Source organism: Antrostomus carolinensis, unplaced genomic scaffold (genome assembly GCF_000700745.2).
Source record: "Antrostomus carolinensis isolate BGI_N321 unplaced genomic scaffold, ASM70074v2 scaffold16726, whole genome shotgun sequence".
Lineage (NCBI taxonomy): Eukaryota > Metazoa > Chordata > Aves > Caprimulgiformes > Caprimulgidae > Antrostomus > Antrostomus carolinensis.
In genome coordinates, this window is record NW_010319961.1 from 11405 (window position 1) to 24935 (window position 13531).

Below are 13531 nucleotides of genomic sequence, written 5' to 3' on the forward strand. Positions count from 1 at the left end.
GGTATGGGGTTTATCCTGTTGTTTCACTAAGTATAGATGAGAACTGCTGTGGAATATTTTAGCCACTTTTGAGCCCTGCACTTACAAAACAATGTAATTTGATTGGAAAATCAAAAAAGCGTTGGGAATTATTGGATTAGAAAACAGCCCTCAAGGAAAGATTAGCCTTGCTGCAGCCCTTTATTCTAAGGAGAACAACAGTCTGTTTGTGTTGTCCATTGTGGGCAGGACAAGGAAGCAATAGGATAGTGAAACACTGGAATAGGTTTCCTGGAAAAAACTTGCTGGGGACCTCAGAGAACAGACTAGATAAACATGTCGGGAATAATTCAGGTGAGTAACCCACCTGGGAAGGAACAGACTGAGTGACTTTCTGGAATACTTGGAAGTCTAAATATTGCCAGTATAAAGATTGATGTAAAAGTTGTTTCCTCAAGAAGTGGAACTAACTTGTGCATGAGGAGGCTTTTAACTAACCCAGGGCAACCTCCTACCCAACCACAGAGACTTTTTACCTCTGTTGTCTCTCAGACTTTCTCTCTCTCTTTTTCTTTTAATCTAAACCCTTTCAATTAGAGACTCACATTCAAAACGTATTACAGTAGGATTTTACCATTTTAGTCCTGCCTATTAGAAAATGTGATTATTAATAACTAATTGCAAGATTAATATTTTATTTTCCTGTTTGGAGTGAGAATTTCTTAGGATGTTTGGGATGTTTTTTAGTGTAGTATGGTCAACTTAATCTTAATGTTAAATAGAGTGAACTTCTGAAGGACTTCTGATACCGAGAAAGCCGGTCAGAGAAACTCTCTAAGACTGTGGAGATTTAGAAAGCAGGTATTCTGCATTGCAGCGCTGGACACACACAGAGATCGCTCCCCCAAGGTGTGTGTGTGTGTGTCTTTGTTTTAGCACACATTATATTGACCTAATACATGTATGTTCATTGAACTTCCAAGAAATTATCTACATATTCAAAACATTTCCTGTAATTAGTTAGCATATGTAGATGTCCTTCACACTTGCACTGTAAAACGAGTCCCTGGTCTTTAATAGCCTTCATCACTGTATCCGCTGATTGAACTCCTCTTTCATTCTGCGCAGTGGTGTCTCTTTTACCTGCTTGGGACAGTATTCCTTGAAGAATGTTTGGTCATTAGTCTTTATCTATATGTCCTTCCTCAGGCTTAAGCACTTCTGATAGTTTTATGTTAGAACATTTGCAAAAGGTCCTAAGGTTATCAGCAGTTTGTGAGGATGGATATAATTTCATTCAAGGATTGTTAGCATATGTAAATATCAAACAACTAGGTGATAATTGCTCGTTCCATGGTTACCAGCAATTTTATTCAAACTTTGTTACAACAGCTGGGTGATGTCTACATCTAAGTAAGCAAGCAGCTAAGGGATCTATAATTCCATGGTTACCAGCAATTTTATTCAAACATTGTTACAACAGCTGGGTGATGTCTAAATCTAAGTAAGCAAGCAGCTAAGGGATCTATAAATCTTTTAATTTCTAATTTCTCAGGGTTTACTCTCTTACTTCCTAACTGCCTGGGATCATTTTAAAAATACTTAGCCTACTGACTAGTCTTGTTGAATAAATTTATGTGGCTTTCTTAAGTCATTCCTTAGCATTTTTCTTGAATATCTTCCTTTTTAAGTTTTGTGAATTTTTTTGCTTTCAGGGAGAGCATTTTTCTAGAGAATAATAAATCTCGGTCAGAGCTCAGCCAATGCATAACCTGGTTATATTATTGTCTAGGAAGGCAAGAAGGTATGCAGTGGGCTTCCATGTTGAGTTGTTTTAATGAGGGTATGATTTCCTGGTCAGCTGAAGAATGTGGCTATTCTCTGTGCCCTGGGCTGCAGCTGCGTTTCACGTAGGTTTGTCGTTCTTTGAATGAGAAAGCAGACCCGCCTGAGAGTCTTTTGCCTGTGTGGAAAGGAATGCTCGTTTTGACACATGGAAGGCAGCAAAAATAGGTCTAAGAAGAGAGTTCATTTCCAGCAAAAGTGTAGATAGTTTTATCATACCTGTGATACTGCATCATCATTCTTTCAGCAATGGATGGCTTCCGTGGCATGTGTGAGTGTGTATGTATATGTATGTATATGTCTATACTTACTAGTATATAATTGTATGCATACTTTACAACATTTGTATATATAAGTAGCATATGTGCTAGTGTGTATTTATTGTCCTGGGTGCATGCCTGATGGAAGCTACAGTAGTCTTTAAGTAGTGGAATCAGATTTTCGTTATTGCTGCTTACATAACTAGCGATCTAGATGTGAAACTCCTCTGATTTTTATTGTACAAAAAAGAAGGAACTATTTCCCATGGAACCAAAAAAGTTGAGAAAAAAGTATTTCTAGATTGTGTAAAGCAGAATGCGCTGTGCAAGTGGATTAATATATTAAATGGGAATAAAATAACTTGTCATTATATAGTTAAAAAAATATAATTCAATATTCAGTTACATAAATGTATAATATTAACTTTTTGTTTAGTTCAAGGAAGAAATCTCTAAACGTTTCAAGTGCCACACTGATCAGCTTGTGCTGATATTTGCTGGAAAAATTTTGAAAGATCAAGATACTTTGACTCAGCATGGAATTCACGATGGACTCACTGTTCACCTGGTTATCAGAACACAAAACAGGTAACCTTACTGATGAGTGATCTTCTGTTTACCTCTAAGAAGTAAAAATACTCTGAATTCTTAACAGCGTTCTGTTAGGCAAACCTAGATTTGCCTGAATCCCTTTAGTCAGCTCCTTAGTTACAGCTGGTGCAGAATAACACTCTGAAATTACAGTGCTCTTTTCTTTGGTTTATCTCGCATTTTAATTGGATTCATGTATCTAAATACAAGTCTGTTGCTTTTTTCTTATTTAACATTTTGGTTTTAGTGCTCAGTGCTGGCTGTAGTTTGGCTCTGTAGTTCTTAGGTACCAGCTTTTACCATCCATAAAGATACATTGTGCAGCTCTTCACGTGTGAAAATTTTAGTGAATTCTTACTCGCTGTTTTGGTAAAACTAGGAAAGTAAAAATTTTTATGAGAGAACTGCTTTAGTGCAACTGATCTGGCTGCACAAAAGACTTGGAATTTAATCTTTTGGTGAGGCAAAATTTAAAATAATGATGAGAATGTTGCATCAGTTGAGCAATGTCATCTGCACATTACTTGCTGTGAAGTGCCCAGAAGGAAAAAGCTCCTTTCAGCAAGTAGGGTAACATATCCCTCAACTGAATCTAGCTTGCTTAGTCAGTAACATGTTTGTTGTTCTAGACTGGAAGTGTTCTTGCCCCTCTTGTACCTCAGTCTTTCCTGTTTGCGGTGAGGATATCCTCCTGCAGGAACATGTCAGATGATGAAGGAAAGAGCATGGAATTTAGGAGAGAAAAGAAATATGCTTCCCCTTTCCAGGCCTCACCAAGTCACAGAGGCCCATTAGTAACATTAGCATTAAATGGAGGCACCTGTTGAAATTAGTAGCATTAGCATTAAATATATCTAAATATGGCTAAAAATAGCACCTCTTGAAACTGATGTCTTCATTTCCATGCTGGTGGGACTATCTTCTCTGTCTTGGAGTTGTGTCTCTGTTAGAACACTTTTGTTTGCACTGGCAGAGCTGTCTTTTGCCTGCCCTATGCATCCCCAGACTGGAATTTAGGCCTGGTAGCCATCCCAGTCTTGCATACAGTATTAGCTAATACTGCAATGTTGTGCTTTGGGCATCTAAACTAGTATTCTGCTGTTGCCATGACTTCTGCTTTTTTTGCCTGCAGTCTTGAATAGGTTTAGGAGGCTTCAGAAGTAGTGATAGCAGGATGCTTTTGACTTGGGTAGGCTTCAGAGGGGTCATAGGTTGCACCTACAGTAACTATATGTACTGAAATACCAGTGCCAGTCTCTCATACCTTCTTGCACTTTGCCTCGGGGCAACGGAGCACCCACGTGCAATGCCACATTTATGGCATTTTGGGGGTCCCTGCATCGGTCCTATCAGCATTGCAATCCATGTCTCCCCTCTCTCCCATATTTTTAAAATAATTTTAGAAGAATGTATTACCATTATCTTCAGGATGTTTTAATCATGTCTCATACAAGACAGTGCATGCAAAGGGTCGGTAGTTTTTTTGGTTTTATCTACCCTATCTTCAAATGAGGCAGTAGTGGTTTTGCCTATTGGCTTTGCCCAAATAAACTAAAAATATGCTTCTAAAACCTGCTAAAGGGAATTGCTAGCACAATTAAAATCACCTTTGAAAATGTGTAACATTGTCCTGCACCATCTCAATATTTTTCTTACTAAAACACCTGCGTTTTATGCTTGACACAAAAGGCAAGACTTAGACCCTGCTGGTGTGGCCTGGTGAGAGCTGATTCTCATCTACTTTTCTGTCCTGCTTTGAGAAGCTTTCTTGTCTCTTACATGGAGAGGTACAATTGCTTCTCAAAACAGTTCTCAGGTGAAAAAACAAATAGGATTTTATGCTTCTTATTTTCCTTTTGCTTGTGGGGGAAAGATTTATATGTTTTCTAGACAGAAGGCAACCAGATATCTCCAGCAGAAGATCCATGGTCAGTTTACAGTCTGTAATCTTCCTCATTGAAGTTACAGCTGCTTGGCTAATAGTAGTCGTCTTGTGTTCAAAGTTTGCAGTTGCTGTTAATGTTACAGAGTATTAATACTTGTTCTTCTCAGGAGCCCGGAGTTTCACCTGATGCCTTGTGCCAGGGCAGCTTCTGTCAAAGCTAAGTATCCAGGTATTCCCTTTCCTGGATTGTTAGCCTCTATCTAGAAGATTTCCTCTAGAATGGGTTTTTATTCAACAGAATCCCTGTGTATGTTTTAATAGACCTGAAAGTAAGCAAGAAAGGAATACAAAATAAAATATGCAAAACCGAATTCATAGGGATCACCATGGACTTAAGCTTTAGAAGAACTGTTAGATCTTGTGGACTGAAATTCATTTCTCTTCCTTCACACCCAAGAATATGAGTAAGAACTTGAATTAGGTGATTTGATCCCATGGCATCATATACTTCATGACTTGGCATGCCATGTTTTATTTGCCTGTTTACAAGAACACTGGTCACAGATTGGTAGGGTATGCCAGCAGGTGGGCTACTCATCAGCTAGAGTTGATGTTTTGGTGCAAGAACTTGCAAAGTGTGCAGAGGATTTCATTGTTCATTTGGTTTCTGTCTATGGTTTTGGTGGCTGATGTTTAGCCTGGAGTCAAAGAACCCTTAGAAACCTCAGGGAAGCCTCTTGACCTGAAGCATCTCTCAGGCATGGGCGTTTTTTTTTGTCTGTTTTGTTTTTTTTCAATTGTCAGTTTTTTTCTTGGGGCTTTTTTCCCAGTCTTTACTTTAGTGAAACAAGCACAGAATTTTATTACCGCAGAAAGGTGTTGTGAGATGAACTGAGGTACAAAATTTAGTGTATTGCCGAATCCTCAAACCTTTGTGTGCGGCCTGAATTCATAGTATCTGAAAGTTATTTTATGCTGTAGTTCTGCGGACAGAGATATTTGTGAAATCAGTTGAACTAGCCTGGAGAACTGACTGAGGTTTCAAACTAGCCTCTTTTCTTTCAAATAGAGAGGCCGGGTTAGCTTTACACAGGCTCAGTTCCTTGATCTCTTTTACCTACCTAGCAGCACCTGTGTTTATGACCCTGCAGCAGAAAGGGGTGGTGAGTATGAGACCTGGGCAACCTTTAGTGCCTGTGCCAAATTATGCTGGCTTGTGGTTTGTATGTTACGTACGTTTTTACCTTGTTCTTAATAAAGTCTTAAAGCTTACAGAGATTCTGATATTTGTCTTCTAATGAAATAAGACATTAACTGCATTCCACATTCAGCAAGGCATCTTATCAAAGACGTATCATGAAATAAATCCAACGTTAAATCTCGCTAGACTTTATTTCTCTAAGTGCTAGCCTGTAATGAGTAGTATTTGAATGTAGTGGAATAAGGCACAGATCCTTAAAGCAAGGTAAGGACAGAGGAAAGAATTCATTGACAGGCATCCTGGGGATAGGGTGAGAGGGGAACAATGGCTGCAGTGGTGCCCATACATCTTCTTAATGTTTCAAACTACTGTTCTGACAAACTGATGACATTACAGATGTCTGAGAGATTTGTTACAGGAAGCCATCTAGAGATAATAGTGTGATTTTTTGAGAAAGAATCAGAATGTAAATTAAGATTCTGAAGTATGACACTATTTCTGTATTTAATGGTATTATTTAAATTAACTTACAACTTTTAAACTCACTTTTGTAGATCACAAGACTACGCAGTTCCACAAGCAAACACCACTGGGAGTACAGCTACCACATCAACATCAAGCAGTAGTACCTCAACATCAGCTTCAACAAATACTAACTCTTTTGGCTTGGGTAAGAATGTTTGTTAGGTAGCATGGTGGGTGTCTTCTGTTGGATTCAGGTGGTTGACCCTGAACCTTTATTCTAATGTAAACAGAACTTTAAAAAAACCCCAAGCAAACACACCACCCAAAAACATGGTTACAAACTTCTATAGTATTGGTTGTAGAAGGTTTCTGATCAGTAAGTTGTCAAAGGAAAGTTATTTCCTTAATTTTATATAGAATCATAGAATGGTTTGGGTTGGAAGGGACCTTAAAGATCATCTAGCTCCAACCCCCCTGCCATCAGCAGGGACACTTTCCACTAGATCAGGTTGCTCAAAGCCTCATCCAGCCTGGCCTTGAACATTTTCAGGGAGGGGGCATCCACAACTTCCCTGGGCAACCTGTGTCAGTGTCTGACCACCCTCACAGTGAAGAATTTCTTCCCAATATCTAATCTAAACCTGCCCTCTTTCAGTGTAAAGCCATTTCCCCTTGTTCTATCACTACCTGCCTTTGTAAAAAGTCCCTCCCCAGCTTTCCTGTAGCCCCTTCAGGTACTGGGAGGCCACTATAAGATCTCCCCGGATCCTTCTCTTCTCCAGGCTGAACAGCCCCAGCTCTCTCAGCCTGTCCTCATAGGAGAGGTGCTCCAGCTCTCGGATCATCCTGGTGGCCTCCTCTGGACTTGTTCTAACAGGTCCATGTCTGTCTTGTGCTGGGGGCTCCAGAACCGGACACAGCACTCACTCCAGGTGGGGCCTTACAAGAGCAGAGTAGAGGGGCAGAATCCCCTCCCTCGACCTGCTGGCCACGCTTCTCTTGATGCAGCCCAGGATACGGTTATTGGCCTTCTGGGCTGCAAGCGCACATTGTCTGCTCGTGTTCAGCTTCTCATCCACCAACACTCCAAAGTTCTTCTCTTTGGAGCTGATCTCAATCCACTCATCACCCAGCCTGTATTTGTGCCTGGGGTTGCCCCAGCCCAGGTGCAGGACCTTGCATTTGGCCTTGTTGAACTTCATGAGGTTAGCACCGGCCCACCTCTCAAGCCTCTTAAGGTCCCTCTGGATGGTCTCCCATCCCTCCAGCCTGTCAACCGCACCACTCAGCTTGGTGTCGTCGGTAAACTTGCTGAGGGTGCCCTCAATCCCATAAGGCAGAACTTCAGATTTGTGTGGCTTCATCTTCAGGAGTAAGGTACCACTTATGTTATATTCCAGCACTATGGGCAATGAAACTCCTTCCAGTGTCCTTGTGCTCCTTAAAAGTGCATGTGAATTGCTGTGAGGAGAGCATTGAAGAAGTTGGACCTGTAGCATGAAGCCAAGATCTTGAATAGTAACAAAATTGCTGCTAATACAGTATTTTTTAGATTCTAAGTCTGATAGCATTATCAGTCTCCTCTTTCACAAAAAAGAGGCTGCAGTCTATTGACTTAAAAATACTCTCTGTTTCCATAATCACAGTGGGGTTCATTCTTTTTCATCTCATTTGTTTTTGATGGGTGAGGAATAAGTAGAATTGGAAAAGCTAACCGTAATAAGCAATTGCTTTTTTTAGTTGTAAACGTTTCATCAGACTGACTAGTACCTTCTGAAATTTTTTGCTTGGACTCAGCAAGGGTAGGAATTTGAAGCGTAATTAGTTCTTGCTGCGTTAGTAAGAAGAGCTCTACTTTTAATTAGAAGAGGGAATATGAGTCATACTGGGAGGTGTGTCTTCATTACAGTCTAACCAAGAGGAGGCGGATAAATGACTATTATAAATGCACTGGAAAGTGTTGCAGGGTGGGGGGAATTTAAGGCCCCCAAACTCAAACATCTCTTGTATCTTAGCTGTGGGAAACGAGAGGAAAAGCTGTTAGAATTGTAACAAGTTGTATTTCAGATGCAGTTTGTTGGATTTTTAGTTGTGTGTCTTGTTATTTCAAGAAGCAAACTGTTACTGCATAACTGCTTAATGGCCTTGCAACGATGGACTTTCCCTTTGTTTTCATGATTTTGAAGCAGGGGATATGTTAAAGTATTTTGTATTTAGAAGGAACCTGGGTGTGTTTAGAAGTATCCTAGAAGCTGAAAGTTCAATTATGTTTTTTTTTCATCCTCTTAAAGGTGGCCTTGGAGGTTTGGCAGGTCTGAGTAGCCTGGGCTTAAATACATCAAACTTTTCAGAGTTGCAAAGTCAGATGCAACGACAACTTATGTCCAACCCAGAAATGATGGTTCAGATAATGGAAAATCCGTTTGTTCAGAGCATGCTTTCTAATCCTGACCTGATGAGGCAGTTAATTATGGCTAACCCTCAAATGCAGCAACTGATACAGAGAAATCCAGAAATCAGCCACATGCTGAATAATCCAGATATAATGAGACAGGTATGTAGAAGGATCTCTGTAAGTTCATGACCTTTGATTATACTGTAACTGTGAACAACAGAGCAGGAATTGGACATGCTTAGTTGGATGCTTAAACATTCTTGAAGTATTTAGGCTTGTTAGAAAATCCATAAACGGTCACTGTAGGCAATTGATGTTTGTATTTCTAGTTGTTAATGTCCGAAATAGAGTGATAATTCAGAAAATATGCAGCATAGCCTTGACAGACATTGAAGACTGTGTAGTCATGTACTCTGAGATTAGAGATGGTGTCCCTGTGTGCACCTGAAACTTTCTGTTGTCTAGCCAACAGTGAGTTTACCACAAGTAATAATTCTCCAAAATACTACATATTTTCCTTTCATCTAACTGTGGGTACTTCTGAGTGCTTTAAAAATTAGATCATACATATGATATGCTGTGTAGCAAAAGGTGTCGAAAAACCAGTAGATGCTTTTGAAAATGTAGGTGTTCATTTTAAAGTTCTTATTATAGGCTACCTGCTGTTAGAAATGGTAGAAGTACATTGTGTTGAAAAGGTGTAGAAAGAAAAGAATAGTTTATTCAGGGCTTTTCTTCTCTTTAGCCAGTGCTTCCCAGCCCAACCAGCTGTGGTCAGATGCTGGCTAAATACCAAATTTGATTAACTCTCACTAAACTGACATCTTGATTTGACTTTAATCATAATTTCTGACCGAGTTAGATATTGGTAACCGAGATACTGCCAAATGCTGATGTTTTGACTTTAGAATGGATTTCTTATTAATACAGATTAAATGTTCCACTTCCCTAGACACTAGAACTTGCTAGAAACCCTGCAATGATGCAGGAAATGATGCGAAACCAAGACCGAGCCTTGAGCAACCTTGAAAGTATACCAGGTGGTTACAATGCCTTGCGACGTATGTACACAGATATTCAGGAGCCAATGTTGAATGCAGCACAGGAACAGGTGAGTAAAGGTTGCAAATGCCACTGAAAGTAAATACTTTTTAAAAATAAAAGCATGTAAGTAATGTACATTTCCAAATGTGTACTGACAAAAGATTTCTTGAAGCTTGGAGTCACTGCATGGCCTCTTATTCTTGAGAGGAAAGATCTTTAAAAAGTCTGTGCTCTTCTAAGCTTGAAGAAATACAGATAATGCTTTGTGTGTTTGAGAAGCTGTTTTAAAGTCAATGGATTTCTGTGTTACTTAAATTTTATTTTTTTTAATTCGTTGCCTTAAAATGCCGAGGTTCAGGAAAATTCTTTAAGGGTGTGTTTAGTAACTTGGGACCTAAGATTGGAATTAAAAAAGGCTTTAAAGTTGACAGCTGGTATATGCAGGATATAATCTTACTGTGATCAAAATACCAGTGTAGTAGCAACACTGCTTTCAAAAAGAAAAGTGACTTAAGTTTTTTGTTGAGGTGCTTGTACGTCCCAATATTAGCGACTTTTCGGAATATTTACCATGAATTACTGTAGAACGGTGAGTGTAACTGATCAAGAGCCAATAACATTTATCTTTGTGTCTAATTTTGGAAAGGTAACTTGCCATTTATAGCAGATTTTAAAATGGTTGGCTTTAGTGGCTGATACATGTTTACTTTCTTTCCTCTGTAGTTTGGAGGTAACCCATTTGCTTCTTTAGTAAGCAATGCATCAACAGGAGGGGATAGCCAGCCATCTCGTACCGAAAACAGAGATCCTCTACCAAATCCCTGGGCTCCTCAGTCCAGCTCACAGACTTCCACGACAAATACCAGCACCAGTGGTGAGAGCAGTGGCAGTAGCAGTGCTGGAAATAGCACGTCTGGCATTACGGGACAGAGCTCAACTGTACCAAATCTGGGACCTGGATTAGGAGGTGTGTTTTGTTCTTGCAGTTGTATGTATTTGCACATACCTGGGAGTTTGCCGAAATGATTTTTTCATTAGAAAGAGAGTTTTTTATTCAGAGTTTTTATGGCTATTTACTTTTGTAGAACATTTGACTAGTATCAAAGTCCTCTGTAGAAAAACAAACATGAAGAGTAAACTAAGAGTGGTAACAGTACTTGTGTATTGCCTTAAAATAACAAAGGTAGGGAATCTCTAGATGGATGATAGAATTTTTTGTGTTCGGAGGCAAATGTGAAAACAGCTAATAATGTAGTTACTTAGTGGGACCGCTTGTTGGATACAACCTCTGTCTTAACTTTTGCATCTGTGTAAGCAGAACCAAATTGAAGTGTATTTCGGGGACTAAAACTCGTAGGAAGCAAGTGGTTATATCCTGGTTTTAGGTAGTCCAATTCATCTGATGATAGTCAGGATGTTTACTAAAGTGGCCTTTTACTTTTTTTTAAGCTGGTATGTTCAACACGCCAGGAATGCAGAGCTTATTACAGCAGATAGCAGAAAACCCACAACTTATGCAGAATATGTTGTCTGCACCCTATATGAGAAGCATGATGCAGTCATTCAGCCAGAATCCTGATCTTGCAGTACAGGTAAATGCATTTGGTGTAGTAATGCATTCTGTGTATTGAAGTAAAAAAAAAAAAATTGGTTGAATCTGTGATGCAGTTAAATTTTTACTTGTGCCAACATCTCAACAGTTGTCTTCAGGTAGTGGCCCAGGTTTTAATGTTAATGCCTAACTCACTGAAATTATTGCCTACATACATTTAACGGTTTGTTGCAATGAGCTTCTTCAGTTGGTAGTTGGTCATCATGCCAGACATGCTTCTAAAATAACTTGTAAGTTTGTGTAAGTCTTGTACAACCCTGAACTTGTAATCCAGCATAAGAACTGATTAGACAAAACAAACGCTTTGGCTGTAAATTTAGGTAGATGCCAGTGAATAAATACACGCACTAGCTTGGGAGGAGAGAATACAAACAAAAACCTCAAATCAAAGAAAAAATCTCTGCAATGTGTTCAGGCTGGTGGTACATAACAGATTTTGTCTAAAGGAAGAGTACATGGTTATTATTCTGTTAGGTTATTTTCATAGACTATTACTCTGTAAGTATTTGTCTTTAAACACTCTATGGTTTTTACTGTTTGATCTTCTAAGTTAAGTATTTTTGTCCCATAGATGATGATGGGTAATCCTTTATTTGCTGGAAATCCTCAACTTCAGGAACAAATGAGACAGCAACTTCTTACTTTCCTTCAGCAAGTAAGATGAGATACTAGCTGTTCATAAATGTCTGCAAAGCAATGAGCATTACTTGCAATGAACTGATGTCTTTCTTTGATTTGGCTAAAAGCTAGTTCTGCAGTAGTCTGTATTATTCTGTAATATTCTTATTACCATTAGACACCAAGTTAGATTGTCCCTCGGTAATAAATTCTTGCTTAATGTCTCCATCCCTTTCAAAAGCTAAACATGACTTTTAGTGGATCTTTTTGTCTGTGGCTGGCACAACTGCTTAGATTTGCTCTCACTTCTTTGTGTAGAAGGAGTAATTGTTTTTAACGTGTTCCAGTCAGGGATCACCTGTTTGTGACATGAGTTGTTTCGCAAATTAAAATTACTACTTTCCCCACTACTAGAATAAAGTTTCACTATGCTTTTCTTGTACCTCATAAAACCTGCCTTAAGTATTTGGGAAAGAGGTCTTACAACATGCCTTGAAAGACCCAAGTCATTGGCTAATTCAAAAGAAGTGGGTTCTGAAGTTTTTTGCCTGTAAAGATGGCCCTGCCACCATCTTCCCTGCTTGACAACATTGTGCTTGTAGCCCAGGTATCTGCTTGGTATTAGCTGCAGCAGTGTGTAGTAGTACTGTGTTCTCTAAATAGGAGCAAGCAAGATTTTTTTAGGAATTTAAAACTTAATCCAGTTCCATCATTAGGCGGTCCTTGCACATCACAGTAAATGTGCGTTGCCAAGATCCAATTGCACATTGAATACACGTTGTATTCAGCATTGTTACTAACCAGTGGTATGATATAGGAGACTAACTCTAGAATTATATTGGACTGATACAGCCATATGGCTTTGAAAGACAGTGAAGTCTGCTAGAAGAGGTAATGAAAAATACTTTTCCTTGCATACTTATAATTTGAAAGTCTTTGTTCACATCTAGAGAGTTCACTGATCACCTCCTATGAGAGTTTTCTCAAAAAAGAAAAAAATACCTGAAGGGTTTTGTGTAAATATTGAATTACAAAGTTGAAAAACCAAGCTGTGAAATTATGTCAGATTCTATAAAACATCTGCTGATAAAGATTAACTTTGAACATCTGCATACAATTAAGAGTTTCTTTCCTTTTCCTAGATGCAGAATCCTGAGACGTTATCAGCTATGTCAAACCCGAGAGCAATGCAGGCTTTGCTACAGATTCAGCAGGGCTTGCAGACACTAGCAACAGAAGCACCAGGACTTATACCGGGGTAAGAACTGGTCTTACTAATTTAGACAATAACTTTTATCTTAGGTTTTTTGTTCTTTTTACATGTAGAGATTTACACAGTTTATATTAAAGGCTCCCTCTCCTCCCTTTTTTAGTTTAACTAAACTTGTTTTAGATTCCATCACATTTTTGCCCATTATGCCTAATGCCCTCTTTGACAGGATTCTTACTCAGTAATTAAATAAATGAGAAAAGACAAGCTAGTATGTATTATTCAAGTGTTGTATTTATTTTTCTGTCATTTATGCAGATTTAGTCCTGGTTTAGGTGGATTGGGAAGCACTGGAGGTCCTACAGGGTCCACTGTACCTAGTTCTGTTCCTAGTGAAAATACAAGTCCAGCATCAGGAACTGCTGA

The 13531-nt window shown here is 39.0% G+C and overlaps 1 protein-coding gene across 1 annotated transcript in view; it reads left to right on the plus strand.

Moving 5' to 3' along the window:
- The first annotated feature begins 315 nt into the window (after positions 1–315).
- LOC104526099 (ubiquilin-1) overlaps positions 316–13531 on the plus strand; it is a 15586-nt gene continuing 2370 nt past the window's right edge. Inside the window, 10 exon segments of the mRNA XM_029085311.1 lie at positions 316–333; positions 2521–2672; positions 6316–6431; positions 8518–8780; positions 9574–9732; positions 10389–10632; positions 11115–11257; positions 11849–11932; positions 13038–13153; positions 13424–13529. Of these exon segments, the coding sequence (XP_028941144.1) occupies positions 316–333; positions 2521–2672; positions 6316–6431; positions 8518–8780; positions 9574–9732; positions 10389–10632; positions 11115–11257; positions 11849–11932; positions 13038–13153; positions 13424–13529 (1401 nt within the window).